General features: G+C 58.7%; 2 protein-coding genes across 9 annotated transcripts; one reads left to right on the forward strand and one right to left on the reverse strand.

The window, feature by feature from the left end:
• The first annotated feature begins 1,197 nt into the window (after positions 1 to 1,197).
• Positions 1,198 to 6,386, forward strand: PODNL1 (podocan like 1). 3 transcript variants are annotated; one of them, XM_047700581.1, is made up of 10 exons: positions 1,198 to 1,372; positions 1,526 to 1,750; positions 2,273 to 2,366; positions 2,668 to 2,732; positions 2,852 to 2,961; positions 3,265 to 3,421; positions 3,681 to 3,796; positions 4,243 to 4,900; positions 5,545 to 5,693; positions 5,842 to 6,386. In XM_047700581.1, exons 1-10 carry the CDS (start codon positions 1,370 to 1,372, stop codon positions 5,990 to 5,992), a joined length of 1,728 nt encoding a protein of 575 aa, XP_047556537.1. In that variant the 5' UTR covers positions 1,198 to 1,369; the 3' UTR covers positions 5,993 to 6,386. The 3 variants fall into 3 exon arrangements, with proteins under 3 accessions (XP_047556537.1, XP_047556542.1, XP_047556550.1); XM_047700586.1 differs by having other exon boundaries at positions 3,352 to 3,421; XM_047700594.1 differs by lacking the exon at positions 1,198 to 1,372 and having other exon boundaries at positions 1,547 to 1,750; positions 2,273 to 2,373.
• A 327-nt stretch (positions 6,387 to 6,713) lies between these two features.
• On the reverse strand, positions 6,714 to 22,371 carry CC2D1A (coiled-coil and C2 domain containing 1A). 6 transcript variants are annotated; one of them, XM_047700573.1, is made up of 29 exons: positions 22,061 to 22,371; positions 20,582 to 20,717; positions 18,787 to 18,902; positions 18,626 to 18,691; positions 18,223 to 18,357; positions 17,890 to 18,124; positions 14,599 to 14,723; positions 14,194 to 14,266; positions 13,980 to 14,051; positions 13,738 to 13,868; positions 13,588 to 13,660; positions 12,767 to 12,900; positions 12,299 to 12,410; positions 12,059 to 12,231; positions 11,242 to 11,364; positions 11,098 to 11,156; positions 10,890 to 11,006; positions 9,587 to 9,660; positions 9,454 to 9,512; positions 9,285 to 9,336; positions 9,061 to 9,160; positions 8,881 to 8,971; positions 8,421 to 8,558; positions 8,264 to 8,325; positions 7,820 to 7,883; positions 7,605 to 7,731; positions 7,448 to 7,524; positions 7,301 to 7,348; positions 6,714 to 7,225 (listed from the first exon to the last, which is right to left on the reverse strand). In XM_047700573.1, the coding sequence occupies exons 1-29, from the start codon at positions 22,118 to 22,120 to the stop codon at positions 7,205 to 7,207; spliced, it is 2,853 nt and encodes a 950-aa protein (XP_047556529.1). In that variant the 5' UTR covers positions 22,121 to 22,371; the 3' UTR covers positions 6,714 to 7,204. The 6 variants fall into 6 exon arrangements, with proteins under 6 accessions (XP_047556529.1, XP_047556515.1, XP_047556507.1 ...); XM_047700559.1 differs by having other exon boundaries at positions 8,264 to 8,328; positions 18,223 to 18,360; XM_047700551.1 differs by having other exon boundaries at positions 12,299 to 12,413; positions 18,223 to 18,360.
• Position 22,372: the final 1 nt, after the last annotated feature.

Here is a 22,372-nt window from a genome sequence, read left to right on the forward strand (position 1 = left end):
AACCCCACGTGCTTCTGCTGGGCACTTGCTTGATAACAAGAGTGACAAACTGTCCCAATTGGCCCAGGACTAAGGGTTTCCTGGGACACAGGGTTTTGAGTGCTGATACTGGTAAGCTCCAGGGAAGTTGATTATCCCAGCAATAACTCATTGTTGACTGCTCCCTCCCTTTCCTCTGTAATTTCCTTGCTCCCCTACAGCTTCTTTCTCTAAGCAAATGCACTCAATCCTTGTCTCAGGCTCTGCTTCTGGGAAACCTCCCCCACTCGACCACCTTTACCCTCTTCCCACAGCCCATGGGCTCAGCCACTCCTGAACTGGGCATTCATGAGGGTCAGATGTGCTTAGAGCTTTGTCCACTACCTGGTATTTGCCTTGTGAGAGCCCTTCGAGGAAGGAAGTGTATTCTGTCATCTCTATCTTATGTGATGGAAAAGGTTTGGGCAGGAAAACAATTTGCCTGAAGACACCTTGCTGGCAAGTGGTGCATCTTGGGAACTAGGACCTGGGGCAAAGGTCAGCTTCTTCCCTTCATGCTGCTGCTCTGGGGTAGAGGGTGTGGAATGTGCCAGGCACTGTCTCACCCACCCCATGTGGATTATCTCCTTTGATCCTTATACCGCTCCTGAGAGGTGAGACAACCATCGCCCCCCCTCCCGACTTTGCAGAGTAGGAAACCAAGGCCCAGAGAGGTGGCAGAGCCCAGGTTCAGGCCCAGGCAGGCTGGCGCTGAGCACATATCCTTAACCACCGGGCTGGTGCCTCAGTACGTGTAATTTCCTTTCAGGCGGCGGCCGTGGCCATTGGGGGAGGAGGGGGAGGGGCCCAGATGGCAGACCTGGCTGAGAGCCCCCAGGCTGGCATCTGGGCTGGTGGGCTGAGTCCAGACCTGCCCTGACCCCTTGCTGCCAGCCCCAGTTCCTTGGGGACCCTCCTATGGCTTGAAGCATCCTCCACTCCTCTGCCCCCACCCCTATTTCTGTGGTTGGCCCAAATACCAGACAGGGCGAATCTTAGCTTTCCCCCAAGCATTCCATGCTCCTGTGGCCCGGCCCAGGCTGGCCGAGGTTACGCAAGCAGCAGCGCTGGGGTGGTTGGTGGGGGTGGGACCGAGGGGACGGACTGGCGTGTCCTCACCACCCCATCCGGCAGCCCGCCCACCCTCCCCAGGGCGGGGAAGGGGGTGGGCCAGCTAGTTCTCCACATCCCCCCTCCAGCCCCTGGGAGAACAAGCTGGGTGGAGGGTGGCCCGTGCCAAGAGATGGGGGGCAGTGGCAGCCACGGAAGAGGCTCCAGGAGGTGACTGCCTGGTTTCCATTAGGGAGACCTGGTCGGCATTTCAAGCAAGACAGCAGAGCTGGGGCTGGCTATGGTAAGGTGGGGGGGTGGGGGGAGAAGAGGGCAGGGGTGGGAGGGGAGTCTGCCTGCTCCCCCTACCACCCCCACCCGATGTGGGGATGCTCCTGTCTCCATGGTGACCTGGTGCCCGATATGGGGACACCCTGACCCATCTGTCCCTCTGCAGCGGCTGAGCCTACTGCTGCTGCTCCTGCTGCTTTCCGGCCCCCCGCCCACGCCCGGCATGGAGGACGCTGCCTTCCCCCACATGGGGGAGAGCTCACAGCCCCCGCCCCGGGCCTGCCCCCCACGCTGCTCCTGCCCCCGGGCGGACACAGTGGACTGCAATGGCCTGGACCTGCAGGTCTTCCCAGACAACATCACCAGGGCAGCTCAGCACCTCTCCCTGCAGGTGGAGCCCGGGGCGGGGTTGGTGGGGTGAGCGTTCAGAGTGCTGGGGTTGAGGCTGATGGGGTACGGGGTCCGTGGGTGGGAGTGAAGTGTTGGCAATGGTGGAAGCTGGCCTTGATGAGAGTGTTGGGGTCTGTGCATTGGGGGCAAAAGGAGGTGGGGGTACAGATATTGGAAGTAGGAGGGGCTGAGGGTTTGGAGGTGTTAGAGGTCAATGTCTTGGCAGTTACAGGGTTTTGGGGGGTCAGAGAGATGGAGCATTTGGGTCAATTGTGGGTGTGATGGAGTATCAGATGTCAGCGTCTTTTTTGGTTATGGGGTTGTTTGGGGTCAGGGGGCGATTACAGGAACAGATGGGGTGCCGTGGGTCAGCATTTGGGTGGTTACAGGGTTGTTCTAGATGCAAGGTAACGGGGCTCTGGGGATCAAGTGTAGGGGTGAGGGGTGGCAAGGCTCCCTTGATTAAGGCAATGGAGCTCTGGCCACCGGCTGAGGCTCAGGGGTGTGACTCCCTCCCCCCCAGAACAACCAACTCCAGGAGCTCCCCTACAACGAGCTGTCGCGTCTCAGCAGCCTGCGGACCCTCAACCTCCACAACAATCTCATCTCCTCTGAGGGTGCGGGGTGAGGGGACCCCTGGAGGCGGGAGGCCGGAGGCCGCCCCTTCCCTCCCCTGCCGGCTCTGTGGGCAGCTCTGTGGTACTTCCCAGAACTGTCCTTTGCTGAGCAGGATGGAAACTCGGGGCATGGCGGGGGCTGTGGCTTTGGAGGGCGGGTGGGGAGGTGTGTGGGAGGGCGCCGGAGGGGCCTCCGCTGGTCCCCAGACAGGAGCCCAGGGGCAGCTGGGGGCGTGGACTCCCTGCCCTGCCCTGCTCTGGGCCAGGCCCGGGGTCCTCTCACTGCCTGTCCCGCCCCCAGGGCTGCCCGATGAGGCCTTTGAGTCGCTCACACAGCTGCAGCACATTTACGTGGCCCACAACAAGGTAAGCGTCCCCGCCTGCCCCGGCCCCGGAGGCCTGGTCCGGCTGGGCACACAGGGCAGACGGGACAGCAGGGCGCCACAGGGCAGGGCGCTGGGACCAGTGTGGCTGTGCTCCCACAGCTCTCCGTGGCCCCCCAGTTTCTGCCCCGCTCCCTCCGAGTTGCGGACCTGGCTGCCAACCAAGTGACAGAGATCTTCCCGCTTACCTTTGGGGAGAAGCCTGAGCTCAGGTAGCAGCCCCTGGCCCAGCCCGGACCTCTCACACCTCAGATGTGCCTGAGGTCACCCCCGTCCCTGGGAGTCTGAGGGGATCCTGCACCTGCCCGTGGGGGTCCGAGGGGGAAGAGCCCTAGCCTGGCGGTGTCTGAGGTGGGACACTCAGGAAGCTCCATTGGGAGAAGTCCAGACTGAGGTAGCAGCTGTGTGTACACACACACGAGCACACCCTAAGGCAGCTCTGGGGAGCAGGGTAGGAATGGGGGTCGGTGGGAAGGCCCGGGGCAGGCTGGTGGCCGGAGCCTGGCTCCCCTCAGGTCCGTGTACCTCCACAACAACCAGCTGAGCAACGCCGGCCTGCCCCCTGACGCCTTCCATGGCTCTGAAGCTGTGGTCACCCTCAGCCTCTCCAGCAACCGGCTCAGCTACTTGCCGCCAAGTCTGCCGCCCTCGCTGGAGCGGCTCCACCTGCAGGTGCCCCCCTCCCCCCCGCCGCCCCCACATTCCCGCCTCCTCAGGAGGGCCCCCTTGCCTCTCTCCTGGGGGAGCCGTCCTCCTCCTCACAGTCAGGAATATCTTTGAGTCTTGTCCATGGGTCATTCACAGGGGCTCTCTGAACAGCCTTGCTAAAGTGAGCTCCTTGTCACTCCCTTACTCAAGAGCCTTCCATAGCTCCCCGCTGCCCTTGCTCCCTAACCATGCTGCCCCATTTCATTCTCTCCTCCCTTCCCAGAACAACTTCATCTCCAAGGTGCCCCGAGGAGCCTTGAGCCGCCAGACCCACCTCCGCGAACTCTACCTCCAGCACAACCAGCTGACGGACAGCGGCCTGGATGCCACCACTTTCAGGTGGGGCCCAGGACAGGGTAGGAAAGGGGTGCGGCCTCGTGCTGGCAGGAGGGGTTGAAGATTCAGAGCCTGGGCACCCCAAACCTCTATCCCCCTCTGGTGCATGACTCCCAAACTGGGGCCTCATTGGGTGAGCTCTTGCCAGTGCACTGGGCTCAGCCAAGCAGCTAGAGGCTGTCCCTGCTCTGGGCTGCTCTGTGCTCAGTTCCACCATCCAAACGTCATCACTGCCGCATGCCCATCTTGGACCCAGAACTCTGTCCTGCACTCCACATCTACCCTCAGGCTGGCGTCTGCCCTGACCTCAGCAAGTGGGCCTCCTGTCCAGATCTCCCAACTCACCCAGCCCCAAGCTGGGGTCTCCAGTTTCTATCTCAGGACCGCTCCTCAACCCCCCGGCCCTCACTCGCGGCACCCAGCCCGACGCCCGCCCTCTCTCCCACCAGCAAGCTGCACCACCTCGAGTACCTGGACCTGTCCCACAACCAGCTGGCCTCGGTGCCTACCGCTCTGCCCCGCTCCCTGGCTGTGCTGCACCTGGGCCGCAACTGCATCCGGTGGGTGGAGGCGGCCCGGCTGCGGGGGGCACGGGGCCTGCGCTACCTGCTGCTGCAGCACAACCAGCTGGGAGCTACGGGGCTGCCCCCTGGGGCGCTGCGGCCGCTTCGGGGCCTGCACACGCTGCACCTCTATGGCAACAGGCTGGAGCGCGTGCCCCTGGCGCTGCCCCGCCGCCTGCGGGCCCTGGTGCTGCCTCACAACCACGTGACCGCGCTGGGGGCCCGCGACCTGGCCGGCATGCCGGGCCTGGCCGAGCTCAACCTGGCCTACAACCGCCTGGTCAGCGCCCACGTGCACCTCCGGGCCTTCCGCCCACTGCGCGCCCTGCGCAGCCTTGACCTGGCTGGCAACCAGCTGACCCGGGTGCCCGGCGGCCTGCCCGGCGGCCTGCACACCCTGCGGCTCCAGCGCAACCAGCTGCGGGCCCTGGAGCCCGAGCTGCTGGCCGGCCTGAACGAGCTGCGGGAGCTCAGCCTGGCGCACAATCACCTCCGGATCGGAGACATCGGGCCTGGCACCTGGCACGAGCTACGGGCCCTCCAGGTCAGGGGCGGGCTGGTTAGCCGCACTGTCCCCATGGCCCCTCGGCCTCTCTGAGCAAGGCTTTGGGAGGCCACAGAGAGCCTGGCGGACCGGCCGGGGGTGGGTAAGACAGGGGCAGCCTCCGGGCCTTTGGCCGTGCTGTCTCTGCCACCGGGTCCTCTGCGACCACCCCATCCACCTCCCCCAGCAAACACAGAAACGCTAGCTCCTTCTGAACACCCCAGGTGCCAGAGTTGAGAGCATCTGTGGGTCCCAGGTGCTGTTCTAGGAGCTGCAGATGCCACTGGGCACAAAATGGCACAGCTCCTGGCCCGGCCAGGACATGCTAGTGAGGGAGAGAGCAGTCGGAAGCCATCCTAAGTAATCAGGGTCAGGAGGGCACAAGATGAGGGAAGTGCCACCTTTGTGAATGACGGACCGAATCCATCTGTCTGGCTGGCATCTCGGTGTCTAGATCATGGGCTGCCCCAGAGGGAAGCCAGTGTAGCCCTGGCCAAAGGAGGCATTTGGAAGCTATGAAGGGGCCTCGGGGAGGGGCAGAAGGCCCAGGCTGGTGTGTGCCCAGGAGGAGAGGCTGGGGCCTAGCTGAGTGGATGGCTCCAGGCCCGGGGCCACCACGGCGCCGTCTCCACCCTTCTGCCCAGGTGTTGGACCTCAGTCACAACGAGCTGTCCTTCGTGCCCCCTGACCTGCCCGAGGCGCTGGAGGAGCTGCACCTGCAGGGCAACCGCATTGGGCACGTGGGCTCCGAGGCCTTCCTCAGCACGCCCCGCCTGCGTGCCCTCTTCCTCAGGTGCCCTGGGGTGGTCAGGCAGATAGGGTCCAGGTGGGTGGGGTGGGGGGGCTGGAGGGCTGTGGTGGACCCCAGCAGACCTGGGTGGGTCGGGATGGCTGTGGCCCCCTCCCTTGGCACCCACCCTCATGCCCAGCTCTTGGTCCAGGGCGAACAGGCTTCACATGACCAGCATTGCACCTGAGGCCTTCCTGGGCCTCCTGCACCTGAGTGTGGTGGACACGGCGGGGAACCCCGAGCAGGTCCTGGTCCAGCTGCCACCCACGGCTCCACATCAGCCACGGGCGGGGGGCCCCTGAGCCCAGAGGGGCCCGGCACTACAGCCCAGACCTCTGGGCTCCACTGGGCCACAGACTGAGGAGACTGTCCACGGGGACCTCAACCAGGCTCTCTCGGGCCTTGAGGGCCGCCCAACCTGTGCCGGCCAAGAGGCTGGGACAAGGGCACCCCTTCCACACACGGGGCGCCCTGGGAGAGGCTGAAGAGTGCAGCTCGCACACCGGGCACACAGACGCCAACCCTGCCGGACACATACCCTACTCTCCATGCTGGTGGAGACAGCAACAATAAATCCTAACAATAAAGCTCACCACTCCCCAGCTGCCCTTCACCTTGCAGGACAGGCTCTCCCCAACCCCGGCAGCCAGCTGAGGAAGGGGAGGCCATGGGAGGCTGAGAGGGTCAGGCAACTTGGTCCCATAGCCGGTGAGCAGCAGGCATGGCTCTCAAAGCCCTGATCCACATGTGGGCCCCCAGGAACCACCATGTAAAACCTGACCACATGTGTAAACCCAGACATGCCCAAGGCCACCAGCTCCAGAAACACATGGCATGGCAGACACCTCGAGGCAGGCCACAGGCCCTCACGTGTCCCTGTACCAAGTGTGCGAAGTGGACACATCCTTCCCGGGCACATTCCCCCCACACCCTGCCCCTCTTGCAGACACGTTGCCATCAAGCCCAGGGGTGATTGTGGGGGGGCCCCAGCTAGTCACAGAGGATGGGAGCAAGAAACAAAGATAGGACAGAGTGAGCCAGGCGTGGCCCTGGCTGTTTATTCCCTGTGTCAGCCCTGGGGAGCCAGCTGGGCTTTGGCTGACCTCAGTGGCTTCTTTGGGGTGTGGGTGGGCTTCAGGGTTAAGGCTGGGGAGGGACAGGAAGTAAAGTGCTTGCAGGGCCCTCGGGGCTTGGTCCTAGCTGCCCCCCCCCCCACCTCCGGGGCAGGCCAGGGGCCCGACGCCCCAGGCTGTGCAAACAGGACTGTCCAGGACCCACCCAGCCGGGCCTGGGTTAGAGGCATGAGCCGGCTGGCAGTGCCATCCCCAGCGCCCCCTGCCAGGGAGCTGCGACCTGGCTGGGGGAACCCAGTGGGGGGATGTGTCCATCTGGAGCTGACTGTCCGCTGATTGTCTGCTTGTCTGGTCCTTGGCTGTGGCTTTGTCCGCTCTTCCCAGGGCCAGGGCCTTGGGCCTACTCCCCACTCTCCAGGGGCCGCCTGCCTGGTTGGCCCCTCACCTGTGGAGCCGCTGCAGCTGTAGGAGAGGCCACATGGGTCAGGGGTTGCTCACAGCCACACACACACCACCCCCCACACCCTGGCCACTCACCTCACTCTCTACCAGGTTCCGCCTGTACAGTGCCTCCTTTGCAGCCTCCTGGAGGCCAAGAGGTGGTCAGTGGGCCACTGTCGCCTCCAGCAGCCCTGTTCCCGCCACCCACCCACCCCAGACCTGCCTGGCCCTTGCCCAGCTCACCCTGCTGCCGTCATTGCCCAGGCGCCGGGCGGCCTCTGTGTAGAACTGCAGCTGACGCTCTAGCTGGGCCGCATACTCTGTGGGGGTGGGGGGGAACCGGGTCAGGATGGGGATGGCTGCCCCGCCCTTCCCCATGCATCCCTCCCTGAGACCCTACCCCTCCGGATGCCCGGGCCCCCCTGCTCCAGCTGTGCCCTCTGCCACTGGGTGCGTTGCACGATGTCCTGGTACTGCTGGGCTACTTCCGGGGGCACCGGCCGCCGCGCCTGCCTGAGGGCCAGGATCTGGGGGATGCAAAGCAGGGCACTGTGATGGCCCCACCCTGGGGGCCTACCGAACCCCCAATCCTGCCCCACCGCAGCAGGCACCCACCTTCCGCTCCAGACGCTCTTGGTCAAAGGCCAACACGCTGAGGCTATGCAGGGGCCGTGCGGTTCTATGGAGTTGGGGAAGGGTGAGGCGCAGCAAGGAACCCCCCAGCCCTGACCCCGTGAATTTGTCAGACACACTGGGCACTGGAGAACAGCAGGAGACAAGCCAGGCCCACCCTGCTGTTGCTAAGCCCGCAGCCTAGTGGGGATGATGGTTGTTCACTCAGGCGACTGCAATGCTGGGTGATCAGGGAAGGCTTCCTAGAGGAGGCCATAGTCAAGTTGGGAGCCAAAGGAGTCAGAGCTGGGCAGGAGAGTGGGGCAGGACACGTTTTGGAACACAGGAGAGACATACTACAATTTGTGCCCAGTGGGAAATTGACCAGGAGGGGCTAAGATGGGAAGAAGGGGCTTCTCTCCTGGATGGCTTGACCCAGCCACCTACCTGTTCCCTGGTTCCCTCGCAGGGGCAGGCACGGGAGGGGCCTTGCCTTTGGGCCCAGCAACCTGCTTCAGTGGACAGAACCAGTGTTGTGATTGTTGGCCCTGTCCTCTTGAACCAAGCCTCCCTCCCTGGGGTTGCTGATGGGCAGGAGTCTCACTGTGGGCACAGCTGCTGGCACGGGGTCGACGACCAGCCACCTCTCAGTTGTGGTCTCCAACTGCTGGGCTGTCAGCGGCTCCCGAATTCGGACCATCACCTCCAACCGCCCCCCCGTGGGCCTGCGACCATCCAGGACCTGCGTGGAAATGAGGGGAGACTCCTAAGAAGTAGGCAGTGGCTGGAGGCCCAGGGTTGGGATCAGGGGGGGACCAGTGTGATTTCTAAAATATGAGCCCCTGGGTATGCTGAGATATGAACTGGTCAAAATGGAGCAGGGTGCTGGGAATATTTAGAGCTGAGTAGTAGGGAGGTCTGGGAACTGTCCCCCCGCACCACCGGGGGAGAAGCGGGTCACCAGAGGCGACCCTTGGGAGGCCCTAGGCCTGCAGGAGGAATCTGAGTCATGTTAAACGTAACAGAGCCACACCAGAGCCTGCAGACAGATGTCCACGTCTCACCTCCAGTATCTCCCGGACCTCGCATGCGGTCTCCAGGGCATCCAGCTTGAGCTGGGCCGTGCCCAGCACCCGGTCAGTCTTGAACAGCCCCCTGCATGTGTGACGGGGACAGGACGGTTGGCCCAGGGCGGCTCCTCCCACCACCCCCGAGTGCACCCAGCACCTGTACCCCCAGCTCACCCCTTGTGGACCACTTCGAATTTGATGCCTTTGGTCTGGATGGCCCTTCGGAAGCCGCGGTGGCTGCGACTGATGCAGAGCTTAAACTGCTCCTTGAACTCTGCGCAGGGGTTGAGGACAGGGTGGGCGAAGAAGAGAGAGGGAGGGGTCAGGCTATGGTCTCATGTTCTCGCGGCAAGGGGCTGGGGTGCCTCCCGCCTCTGCTCAGGCTCCGCTCATCTCACCGGGGGAGTCCGTGTTCTTAATCACACTGGTCTTGTCTTTCTGAGCTTCTTCCTGCAGCCAAATAGGAGGCAGGAAAGCTTAGGGAGGCCGGGGCCTCCCCCAGATCCCTGCCCACCCATTCCCTGCCCGATGAGGTGTGAGTCCGTTCCTCCTGGCCTCTCCACGTACCACATTGGGATAGGGGAAGTCAAACCGAACAAAGACATCCAGGTCGCTGGGAGACAGTCCTGTGGGCAGACAAGGGTCAGAACTGGGCAGAGGGGCAGTCCCACAGCCCTGACCCCAGCCTGCTGCCCCTCACCTGGGGGTGTGGGCAAGTTGATCCCCTTCACGATGAACAGGAGCATGTCGTTGCTGCTGAGGTCAGGGAAGATCCTTCCGGGAGGGCAGGTGGAGAGACAGAAGCACCTCAGCCCCACTGCCCGCCCACCTTCTCTTCCCTCGGCGGGGCCAGAGAACAACCCCCTGCTGGCCTTTGTGGGCTTCAGTTTTAAAATCAGACAGACTGAAGTTCTTTGTCCCATTCGGCCAGTGACTTATGTTTGAGACCTTTCTTCAGTCTGCACGGATCCATCTGGGACCCACTTTGTGCCAGCTGGTGGCCTCACTGTCGGGGGAGCTTCCCTTCATTTAACATTTCTGGGGTCCCTGATATTCATCATCCAGTGCCCCAGCTGCCGTGCAGTGGTCTTGATTCACTTCACCTGACATTTCTTGAGCATCTACCATGTACCACCCAGTGAGTGCCCTAGCTGCTGGGGGACCTTCCCTTCCTTTAGCCATGTTTCTGGAGCCCCTACTATGTGTCTGCCAGTATCTCGCTACTGGGGATATGGCAGAAAGTGAGACAGACCCCATCCCTGTGCTCATGGAGCCCAAGCTAGCTCAGTGAACAGAGGACCAACGAATACATAAATAGAGAAACAGCAACCCTGCAGAGAATTAAAATAGGGGAGAAGGTGGAGTGCACTCGGGAGGGGCTGCCGTACACAGAGCAGTCAAGGAGGGCCTCTTGGGGGAGGTGACATCACAGGTGATTCTGGATGCCGGGGAGGTACTGCTACATGGAGACCCAGAGAAGAGGGTCTAGGAAGAGGAAACAGCCAGTGCAAAGGCCCTGAGTAGGAATAGGGTTGGTCCATCTGAGGGACCAAAAAGAGGCCTGTATGGCAGAAGGCAAGCAAAATGGGGACAGTGGATGGAGATGAGTTGATGGGGAGCCGGGGTGAGGGGTGTGACTTGTCTTACATTATTGCAGTGGCTGCACCTAACCTCATCTATAAATGGGAAAAATGACCCCAATCCCCAGGGTGTGGGAAGGCTTGAAAGGAGCAGGACCAATAATCACTTCGAGGGCTCGCCCAGGCCTTGGAACAAGGCCCATGTCTGCACTCACTAGATCTTCCCCAGTTCCCAATGTGTCACTGTCAATATCCCATCACCATCCTTCACTTGCACCTCATAGCTGCCTCAGGACCCTTGCATATACCATGCTTTCACCACCCAATCAAACTCTCCCCCAGAGTCAAGCCTTCTGCTGGCTTCTGGGGAAGGCAAACCCCTCTCCAAAGGGACATCTGTGCCAAGGGGCATCAGGGCCTTACTTGATGATGCTGAAGGTTCTCTGCTCAAAGCGGGCAGTGGGTGTGGGGAGACCCCGGGCGAATGCCTGCTTCAGAATCTCCATGCTCCGTTTACAGTCCTCTGCCAGCTTCTCAAATCTGCCACCGAGAGAGCCCTATTCAGGTCCCTAGTCCCAAGGGTGGGCTGGGGATGCAAATGTGTGGCAGAGGTGGGGACAGGGGCACTTACTTGCTGGTTTCGGCGATGTTGCCCAGGTGGGTGAACTGGTTAGAGTGGTTGAGGCACATCTGAAGAGGAGAGGACAGTAAGGGGAGGGTGGGGGGCCATGACCCTGAGTGAGGCCTGCTGAGCTGGGCCAGGGGCCCGCCTCACCTCGTGCTGCTGCCTTATGAGCTTGGTGAGTTCGCCGTAGCGGCGGGCAGACTCCTGAGACAGGCCTGGGCCGGGCCGCTGGACCAGAGAGAAGTCGTCCTTGTTGACGGGGGCGGGTGGCACCTGGGGAAGACAAGGCTCGTGGGGAAGGGCCTGTTGGTTAGCAACAAACCGGCCCACCCATGGAAATGTCCACCCTGCTTGGAAAGGCCTTCCTGGACCACTGTTTTGCCCCCGCCCTGGTCTTTTCTTCTTCCCGAAGGTGAAAAGTGGTGCAAAGAGACAAGTGGATGGTCCCTCCCAAAGTGGCAGCATCTGTCAACTGTCTCCCCCAGATGTGACCCTTACCCTGTCTCCCCTAGTACTGGCATTCTGGCTAGGCACCAGCCAAGAGACTACATGTCCCAGCATCCCTTGCAGCCATGTGATTCAGCTCTGCCAGTGCAAGGTGAGCAGAAATGATAGTACGCCATGTCACCGCCTTTAAAGGAAACTGCTTGTCTTGCCCTTTCTTTTTCTCACTGCTTCCCACGGACTACATGCAGACAGGGCATCAACCCACTCTCACCAGGTAGACAGAGGTGACCCCCTAGGGTGCAGCAGCGCAACAAGACAGAAGGAACCTGGGCCCTGGAGGGGCTTTGTCTTTCAGAGCCCAGACTGCCCCGAGCGGTACATGCAGGAAATATGTCTGTTTTCTTTCAGCCTCCATCTTCGGGGGACCTATTTGTTATAGCAGCTTCGCCTGGGCCCTAATATTACTCCCAGTCACATGGCTAAGTGGCCAGAGCCCCTCCAGCAGGTCTAGAGAGTTCACCTTGGCGATGTCCACAGGCAGCCCGTTGCGTGAGGCCTCCAGCATGGGCTCCAGCCCCTTGGCCTGGCGCAGGTGCATTTTGGCCCCCTCCACGTCATTCTTCTGCTTGGCTCGCAGCGCGGCCTGTAGGAGCTGCTTCCTGCGGCCTTCCAGGAAGGCCAGCTGCTGCTGGGCTGTGGGTATGGGGGTGTCAGCCCACAGCCAGGCAATGGGCAGCCAGGGAGGGGAGGACGGACCTACCTCTGGTGGATGTGCCCTTGGGGGCTGTTTTGGCTGCTGGGGTGGAGCCTGATGGGGTTGCCCTTGAGGGTGGGGCCTTGGGCTGGGCTGCGGGGGCCGGAGGGCTGGTGGGCTGCTGAGGGATGGAGAGGACGTCAGGGCTCTCCCAGTGCCTGCGGTCCTTCCACTCCCCAAAGGGTCGGGGCCTGATGCTGACAACAGGGGCTGGCTTAGTTTCTGTTTCCTCAGCACTGAACACAACCTATGGTCCCCTTCTTGCTGAATCTTTGCAACAGGACTGGGAGACAGAGACTGCCGCCGCGCCTACTTTACAGATGACGAGACAGGATCAGAGAGCAAAATGACTTGCCGTGGCCTCAAAGCTGGGAAGAAGCAGGGTGAGGATAAGGCCGTTCTTCCCCAATGTCAGGATTTTGCTTTGCTGTCACCCTACTGCCTCACCCTAAGACCCCAGCCGCTCACACACACCTTCCTAGGTTCTTCATCCTCTTCATCCTCTGGGCCTTCATCCTGGTTGGCCAGCTTCATGGCAGTTTCCAGGACCCCCACCAGGCTCTGCTGGGTGGGCTCAGTGGCCTCCAGGCCCTGGATGGGGGGAAAGCCTGGGCGGCCAGTCAGGGCCCAGTCAGGAGGGAGAGACCCATGCCACTCTGGGGGAGACCTGAGTTCCTTCCCCTCCTAAGGAGCTTCAGGGCTTTGGATATACTCTGAATGCAGGAAGGAGCTCCTGCTGGTTCTGTGGAGACACCAGACCATTCCAATCTCCCTCCTGCCTCTTGGTGCCTCTCACCTGACCCTGGGCCTCAACCAGACTCCAAAAAGCAAGCACCAGATGAGGTGGGTTACTGGGCACAAGAAATGATCACAGGCCTGGAGGGATTCCCAGGGCACCGAGGTGCTGAGTGAAAACTGCTCCCATAGGGGACACACAGGCAGCTCTGAGAACCCAGAGGAGACTCCCAACCCACTGGGAGGCTGATGGGAGCCTGAGTAGGTATGTGTAAAGCTGAGAGTTGATGACTAGGAGAGAGTGAGTTGAACAAAGAAGAAATGGAGGGATCAGATGGCGGCGGGCTGATGAACGGTTCTCCAAACAAACGCCCCTGGTTTTTAGTGTCTGCCCATTTCCATGGTATAAACACTCCTATTGGGACCCAACTTTAAGCTACCAACTGTCTAACAAGAATTCCTGAATGCGTAGCAGAGCGCTCCCAGGAAGGTACCATCGGAAGGAACAGAAGCTGCAAAGCCTCAGAGACCAGAGAGCTAGGGGGAGGGGCAGTGCATACCTGGGGGCACCGGCAGCTCAGCCACATCTACAGCCCGGCCAGCCTTGTGGGCTCGGATAGCGTCTTGGTATTGCTGCAACAGACATGGTATAAGGGCCATCTGGCCAGGTCTCCGGGGGCTGCCTACCTGCCCACCAGGCCCCCACACACCTTGACGATGCGCTCATGCATGCGAGCCTTCCGCTGGTCCCCTTTGGCCTTGGCCTGGGCTGCAGCCATGTGGTATCGCTCCATCCGCTGCTCCAGGGCCTCCAGGAGAGTCCGCGGAGGTGGGGGAACCTCTGGGGCAGACGGGGGTGGTGGGAGGCAGAGGGGCAGGGTTCAGAGTCTTGGGAAGGAGGGAGACTGTCTTGCCCTGGCCTGCCCACCACACAGGGTTCCCAGGAGCCTACCTGGCGTGGAGGGCACCGTGGTGGGAGTTGGAGGCTGTGGTGGTGGTGATGGTGGGTCTGGGGGCAGCTGGTCTGAGGGCAGAGAGGTCCAGTCCAATGAGGGGCTTGCTTGGGCACCCCCTACCCCAGGCTGGTGTGGCCTGAGGGGGTTCCCAGGTGACTGGTGACGGTGGCGGCATCAGGTCCTGAAGGGTGAGCAGGGTAGGGTTCTCACCAGGGGGAGGTGGCAGGCGGGACAGGTCCACAGGCTCCCCCCGGCTCAGGGCCTCCAAGACGGCATCGAAGCTCTGAGAGAGAAAAGGAGATCAGGGCAGGAAGCTGCAGCTGGGGGCCAGGACCCTGTGGGGAGCCTCTGGGCCTCACCGTTTGACTGAGGACTCCTAGCTCTATCCATTCCTCTGCACCATCTTGTTTAAGCCCCTTCCCATGTTTATGCCCATTTCATAGACAGGGTAAACTGGGGCTTTAAGAGGTATAGCAAACTACAGCTCCAGAGTGACCGGCAGCCAGGACCCAAATTTGGGCCTGTGTGACTGCAGAGTTCTTGTTCTTTGCAGCCATGCAAAGTTGAGAGCATCCTGTCTTCTCCCTCCGACCCCGTCCACCTGCCTGGACGCACCTTAGCCACACGGAAGTGCCGGGCAGCAGTGACAGTATCTCCCTGCTGCTTGGCATGGAGAGCAGCCAACTTATATTCCCGCTGGCGGCTCTGCAACTGGGCGAGGGGGCCGGGGCTGCAGGGACCTGGAAGGGGGGACAGTGTATGAATCATTTCTCTCTCTCTCTCTCTCTTTTTTAAAGATTTTATTTATTTATTTGACAGACAGAGATCACAAGTAGGCAGAGAGGCAGGCAGAGTGAGAGAGAGAGAGAGGAGGAAGCAGGCTCCCTGCTAAGCAGAGAGCCCAATGTGGGGCTTGATCCCAGGACCCTGGGATTATGACCTGAGCCAAAGGCAGAGGCTTTAACCCACTGAGCCACCCAGGCGCCTCTCTTCTTCTTCTTCTTCTTCTTCTTCTTCTTCTTCTTCTTCTTTTTAAAGATTTTATGTATTTTAGGAAGAGAGAGGGGAGAGGGCCAGAGGGGGAGGGAGAAGGACAAGCAGACTCCATGCTGAGTGCAGAGTCCCCTGTGGGGCTTGATCTCATGACCCTGAGATCATGGCCTGAGCTGAAACCAAGAGTTGGATGCTCAACCAACTAAGCCATCCAGGCACACCTGAACTAATTCTAGTTTATCATAACAAAGACTGTTCTTGAGGTCCATTTTAAGGATGTGAGAACAAGGCTCAGAGGGGATGTTGCCTCCCTGAGGTCACAGCCTGAAGGCGGGCACCCAAGCCCAGGACTGGTGGCCTTCAGAGAATTTTGGAAAACTTCTGTACCCTCAGGAATTTTTAAGTTGGCATCTAAAAGTTTTTGTCTGGGGTGCCTGGGTAGCTCAGGGGATTAAAGCCTCTGCCTTTATTTATTTTTTTAAATTGTGGCAAAATACACATGAAATTCACCACCTTTTTTTTTTCTTTAAGATTTTATTTATGTATTTGACACACAGAAAGAGCACGAACAGGGGGAACAGCAGGCAGAGGGAGAGGGAGAGGCAGGCTCCCTGCTGAGCAGAGAGCCAGATGTGGGGCTCGATCCCAGGACCCTGAGATCATGACTTGAGCTGAAGGCAGATGTTAACTGACTGAGCCACCCAGGTGCCCCCAAAATTCAGCATCTTAACCCTTTCTAAGTATACAGTTCAGTGGCATTCAGTGGACCCTTGAACAATGTGGGGGTTAAGAGTGCCAACACCCTCCCGCCACACAGCTGAAAATCTCCTTTGACTCCCCCAAAACTTCACCATGAGAGCTTACCGTTGACCGGAAACATTACCCATAATAAAAGCAGTCGATCTACACCTTTAGTATGTTATGTGCATTATATACCACGTTCTTATAAAAAAGTAAGCTAAAGAAAATGAGACTAGGAAATCCACAAGGAAGAGAAATACAGTGTTGTACTGTGTTAATCAAAGAAATAGTGACCCGCTCAGTTCAAAGCTGTGTTGTTCAAGGGTCATTTGTAAATGTGGGTATTTGGAAGCCTTTTCTTGACCGCCCTATCATACACTTGTTCAGCCAAAATCCATCCCCGCAGTGCGTTGGCCAAGAGAGGAAACAAAGAGCTAAGCTTCTTTTCAATGTGATCAAATAACACAGTTCAGTAGGTTTTCAGGGAAAGTATCTCTAAACTGAAAGTAATCCGTGCAACTTTTGGTATAAAAAAGACAAAGTGTAATAGATACACCACCCAGGGTCCACAAATCCTAGAAAAGCCTGGAAAGCTACATGCGTTGTACCTTCTCAGACGGACAACCGCACCTACAGCTTTCAGTTTAGGTGTAGTTGCTGGAAAAGCTATCTGTAGGTTGAAGTTGAAGCAAAAATACCTTGACGTTTGGCTGGTTTTACAACACATCACTGCAAGTCTCTGAGTTAAGAAAACATTCTTCCGGGTTCAATCACTGTTATTATTAGCATGCAAGAAAGCAAAGCCTAAGTATGTCAAGCTTCTGGATTATATGCCAAGAGTAAAATTTTGTGAGCAAGGTACCTCTTGCCTGGCACGGTGGGGCTGGGCCCACCCTCTACTGATGAACTGTTTCCTGGTTTACTCTTTCCCAACTTCCCTGTTTTCTTTTTTTAACGCATAAAGAAACCTGCTTCACACCAACAAACAGATGGCAAGAGCCGGAGTCTTGTCATCACCCTGCCGGGGGATCCCCTGAATCCCTGCCAAGCCATGTGCCTAAACCCCATCGTGAGAAACGTTTTGGTGATTTCAGCAGCGAAGTTCAGGTGATAATGTCTAACAATCCTCCTTGACCTTTGCCAGAACAACGGCTTAGAAACTAGTCTGGCTGTGGAAAGATTTAGACCTGCTGTTTACTTTGTCAACCAGGCCAACCCAGTTTTAAGTGTCTCCTTGGTTCACTTGGGGAGTGTCTGCCTCTGGGGCAGAGCCTGCGTTGATATTCTAGAAGGCACCGGGGCGGGCACTCCTTTCCCGTAGTGGGAGGAGGACAATCAGAGAAGGAAAACCTCTTGGGAGGTTGGAAAACCTCCAGCAGGTGAGTTTTAGGAGAGAAGACAGACAAGCTGAGGGCTTGGAAATGATCCACTTACAACTCTCTGTGTGAGAACAGTAGCCCTCCAAAAGAGCAGAGCTCTGATGCCTACCGCCACATTACACGAGGTAAAAGAAGCTGGACCCAAAAGGACAAAGAGCATGTGGTTCTGCTTACACGAAAAATCTGGGAGAGGCAAATGCACAGCCAGAGAGCAGATGGGGAGAGCCAGGGGCTGGGGGAGGGAGAACGGGGAGTTAGTGTTTCATGGGGACAGAGTTCTTGTTTGCGGTGACAAAAATTCTTTGGAAAAAGACAGAGTGGTGGTGGCACCACGCTGTGCAAGTGTGCCACATGCCACTCAATTAATTGCACACTGAAAAATGGTTACAACGGCCAATGTTATGGTACACCTATTATATCACCACGCGCAGAAAAAAGGTATTGGTGGTGAACTCCAGAGGCATGAGGACCTAGGAAGGGGAGGGGCGTTCAGAATATCTAACGATCGGGGTGCCTGGCTGGCTCGGTTGGTTAAGCCTTTGACTCCTGATTTCAGTTCAGGTCATGATCTCTGGGCTGTGGGACTAAGCCCGGCGCTGGGTTCGAAGCTCAGCACAGAGCTGGGATTTTCTCTCTCCCTCTGCCCCTCTCCCTGCTCGCACATGCCCAATGAATGAATGAATGAATGAAAGAATATTTAATGAATGAATGACTCAGCACACCCACAAAATGGCCAACTGCTGAATACCACCCCCACAAATCTCAGGTCAGCCCAGCCCCGCCCTTGGCCTACCTGGAGGAAGCTGGGGCTTAGTCAAGCCAATGGATGTGGTGGGAGCAGTGGTAGGAAGGCCTTCTACTGTGACCCTGGGCTCTGGTACTGGCTGGTTTGCAGATGACGGCTGGGTGGGTGTCGGAGTGTGGCAGGGCATGGCTGCCGGGCCCTTCCCCACTGCCACAGGTGGCGGGATGTCGCCTTCATCGATTGTGTTACCCTTCCGGACTGAGGCCAGCAGGTTTTCAAGTGTCTGAGATAAGGTGTGAAAGCGGGTTTTAGAGGAGCCTGGAGCTGGAGGCAATGGGCAGTGGTAGGGTGCCAGCACCCTCCTGTCACCTGCCGGCTCACCTTAAGCCCCCGGTCATAGCGCCGCATCTTGGCACCATCTCCAGCTCGCCTAGCGCTTTCGATCGCTGTCTGGTAGAGGGCCAACCTCTCCTGCAAGGTGGCCTCCACCCCTGGGCTGGGGGCTGTGGCCTTTGGCTGCAGGAGGTACCGGGGCATGGTCTGGGTGGCAACCCCACCTGAGTTCTCCCCAAGAGTTCCCTTGTCAAGTGTCTCCACACCAGGCATGTTGCCCCTGGCCCAGCTGTCCCCAACTGCCCCCCACAACCAGGAAACCATTATCCCCATTCCTGGTGCTGAGAACTGGGTCTCAGAGGTGTCATGTCACGTGCCCAAGGTAACATGGCTGAGGGGCCAGGAAAGGCCTTGAACTCTGGGCAATGGGGAGCAGGTTGCTGGGCTGTACCTGAGTGGCAGGAGGGTGGGACTCCACAGTCTTCTGCTCCTCCCCAAGGACCTCGTTTAGCTCTGCCTGCAGGGGCACACGGCCACGGGCCGAGCTTGAGGGCCCGCTGGATGGCGCAATGACAGCATGGGAGGCCCCCTGCCTTGCCCCAGGGTGCTCACCAGCAGGTCATCGTCAGCCTCCACATCCTCCTCGTCTGTACCCTCATCCTCACCCTCATCCGGGTCTCTCATGCACAGGCTGGCCATCTTCTCAATGGCCTCCATGGGCAGGGGGCCTGGCGGCAGGGAGAGGCCCCAGCTGGACTGGGATCCTTCAAGAGTCCCCAGCCTCCCATCCCAGTGACCCATGGCCCCAAAGAACAGGGCAGCGTGTCCCCCTCCCAGCCCTCCCACGGGGACCCCACCACGGTCCTGGGGACCCCACCACGGTCCTCGGGCCCACCAGGTACGATCCTGATCCCCGCAAAGCCCGCCCGCCTCTTCTCGTCTCGTCTCGTCTCTTCCTGATCAAGCCCGCCTCAGCACCCTGGCTCCACAGCTCTCTCGCTCTGGAAACCTGGGCAAGTCACTTGCCCTGCCTGGGACTCAGTCTTCCCATCTATTGGATGAGGACAAGAGTTTCTCCCTCACAGGTGGTTGGTGGGAAGTAAAGATGGAGGAAACTCCAGAGCAGCATGTGGTCAGCATTTTGTTACTTGAGTTATTCTCATTAACTGCCTTAGTTACGTTCTATGAAACTGCTGTAAACGCCCACTCCTTGAACACTGGACCACTGCCCCTTAAAGGAGATAGAAGTTTCAGGTCCCATGAGTCTCTGGGCACAACATTTTTGTCAACCAGTCAATACGTAACCTCAGTTGATGTGTGTTTCTATCTAATGATACCTTTTTAAAAACAGATTGTTGATTTGTGAACATTGAACTCAAGGCCAACAGCGGCCCTGTAACTCACGTCTGAATAAAGCTCATCTGCTACATCTTTCCTCCAAAAGACACTTCACAGCCTTCTTGCTCTTAGAGACACGAGACAGCACTAAGCCCTACACTCGGGAGCCACTTTGAAGAGCAAAACCACCAACAAAAAGCACCACAATGAGGAGGAAAAAAAAAAAGGCAGTCTGACACAGACTGTGGAAAGGAGCCTTGTTCACAGCCCACCCAGGGACAAGGCAGAATAAAGTGTCACCGTGCTCTGCCTCAGCTGGGAGCATCTGTGCCAACGACTCCAACTTCTGGCAGCTCGGCACACACCTGCCAGTAAGTACAAAAGCTCCGCAAGCATTGATTTGGGTGTTACAAATAAAGTTGAGCCCGTTGGGAAAATTCACAAATATGGAATCCATCAATAATGAGGACTGACTGAATTACTGGTAAAGTATCAAGGTTCCGTTTGCCCTCGGAGCTCCAGTCTCTCTGTCCACTACAGAGTTGCTGCCTTCTGCCACCTCCCCTAGGGGGCTTTGCAGGGGCTGTGGCCTCTCCCAAAAGCGCTTCCCAGCTCTTCACCTGGCCCTCCTTACTGTGGGTGCTTCTTGCGGGCATCTGGACCCAGCTCACAGGTCTCTCCCACCGCTCTGTGCTTCCCTCATCCCAGCCCTGATCATGGGACAGCAAGCTGGAGGAAATGCTAGACCCTCTGTGAAGTGCTTTATGAACACTAGAAGAGTAACTCCTGTGATTAAGTGCAGTCATTATTCCCATTTTACAGATGGGGAAACTGAGGCCCACAGAGATGTTAGGACTTATTAAGTCACCGAGCCAGTAAGTGGCAGAGGTGGGATTTGAACCCTCACCCTGGGTCCAGAGTTCATCACTTCACCCCTTACCCAGGCTGTGGGTTCCAGGAGGTCAAAGACCTTCTCTGTTTCCTTTCCTCCTTCTCCCCAGGGTCCAGCACTGAGCCCCGCCCACAGCAGGAGCTCAAAAACTGTTCAGGGGTGTGTTGAGAGTCTTACCTTTGCCTTTGAGCTTCTCCAGGACTTGGGGCTGGCCCCCAACCAAGGCCAAGAACTCGGCCTCCAGTTCCTCATCATTAACTCCATCCTCAGCGATCATCAGGCCGTCTGGGGAGAGGTCAACCAGCAGGCCCAGCTGAGGGAACAGCAAGGGTCCAATCAGACCTCGGAGGCAGCCAGGATGGACCCAGAGTTCCCTCAGGAGGAAGGAAACCCAGACCTCCTGGGGAAAGTCATTTTCCCTGGGGAGTGCCAGGAGGCCGGAACAAGCTCAGAATGCAACAGGTGTCCCAAGATGGGCCAGGCCCTCTGGCACAGATCAACACAGGGCAAAGGGCAGGCAGAGACCCTGCTTCCTGCTCTGAGCCCACGCCCATGATATGCTGCTGACCAACTTCAGTGGGAAAAGCAGGCCCCACACCCTGCCCAAAGCAAAGCCACTCTCCACACCTGGGCTTTTCCTTCCAGCATACTCAGCAGAGGGGGCCATGCAGGAAGGCTGCAAGAGCAAATAGAAGCCCGGACAACAACAAAGAAGTTGAGAGTGGGGTTTTCATTGGATATTGGACCTGGGACAAGGGAAGCTATCCCATCCTGGTTCATGACCAATCATGATGTGATAATATTATGTTGAACTATACAAAATTGCCTTTTCTGTGGGTCAAAATGGGCAATTACGTATGGCTCCTTTTAAGAATAATAACGAAGATACACTTACTGAGTGCTATGTTCTAGCACTTTCCATAAACTATCTCAATGAATTTTCACACCTGTCCTGTGACATAGGGACTGTTAGGGCCTCCATTTTATAGATGAGGAATCTGAGGCATAAGAGCTGTGAAGCCGAGTGTCCAACGTACAAAGGCCAGCAGGGAACTCCAGGCTGGCCAGACTCTAATACCCTGGCACTAAGCTGTGGCCTGGGCTTCTTCCATCAAAGCTGAGAAAAAAACAAACTGTCCAGGTGCCTGAGGCAGAGGAGATGGAGGAGGGAAAGGAGAGCCAGACATAGTCCCATGGGCTCATGGCAGCAGCTTTGGATTTGCACTTAGCTCTGGCCAAGCTGTTAATCCCTATGACCTTGGAAAGCTGTCTTCACCTCTCTGGGCCTCAGTGTCCTCATCTGTACAGTGGGGATAAAATGAGTCTGATCTGGCCTGGCCGATGGGAGGTTCCGTGCGTGTTCGGGCCAGGAGTGCAGGAACTATCCTTATCCCAGGTCCGAGGCCTTCCCCTCCCAAACTGGAGAGGCTGCGGCAACAGGTGGCCCTGAGCCCAGGGCGGGGCGCCAAGAGCTGAGAAGCTGGGGAGCCAGGGCCAGGAGGCCGAACTCTGGGGGCAGAACCTCATCTGGAGGGCGGGGACCGGGGCTTACCTGCGGGTGGTGATCGGGTTTCCCTGGGGGTGTGGGGCCCTCCCCTGAACCTGTGATAGGGCTGAGTAGGGTTCCCTAGGCGAGGCCGTGGGGTACAAACTCACCTGGCGGGCGGCGGCGGCACCTCGGCCTGGGGGTCCCGGGGGTCCCTTCCTCTTGTGCATCTTCCAGGCTGGATGCCCAGGCCACTGGCCACCTCGCCTGGCCTTGCCCTGCCTCCTCCCCCGGGCCTATTGCCGCGCACGCGCACTTCCTGAGCCCCGCGCCCCTTGCGAGCTCCCCGCGACCGCTGACCCTGCGCCCTCGACCCCCGGTGTGGCCGCCTCACTTCCGCCTCGGCCCTCAGGCGCCGCGGCACCGGAGCGCAGCCACTGGACTTACTGGGCCCGCCGCACTGAAACTACAACTCCCGGCAG

Source organism: Lutra lutra, chromosome 1 (assembly GCF_902655055.1).
Source record: "Lutra lutra chromosome 1, mLutLut1.2, whole genome shotgun sequence".
NCBI classification, from domain to species: domain Eukaryota; kingdom Metazoa; phylum Chordata; class Mammalia; order Carnivora; family Mustelidae; genus Lutra; species Lutra lutra.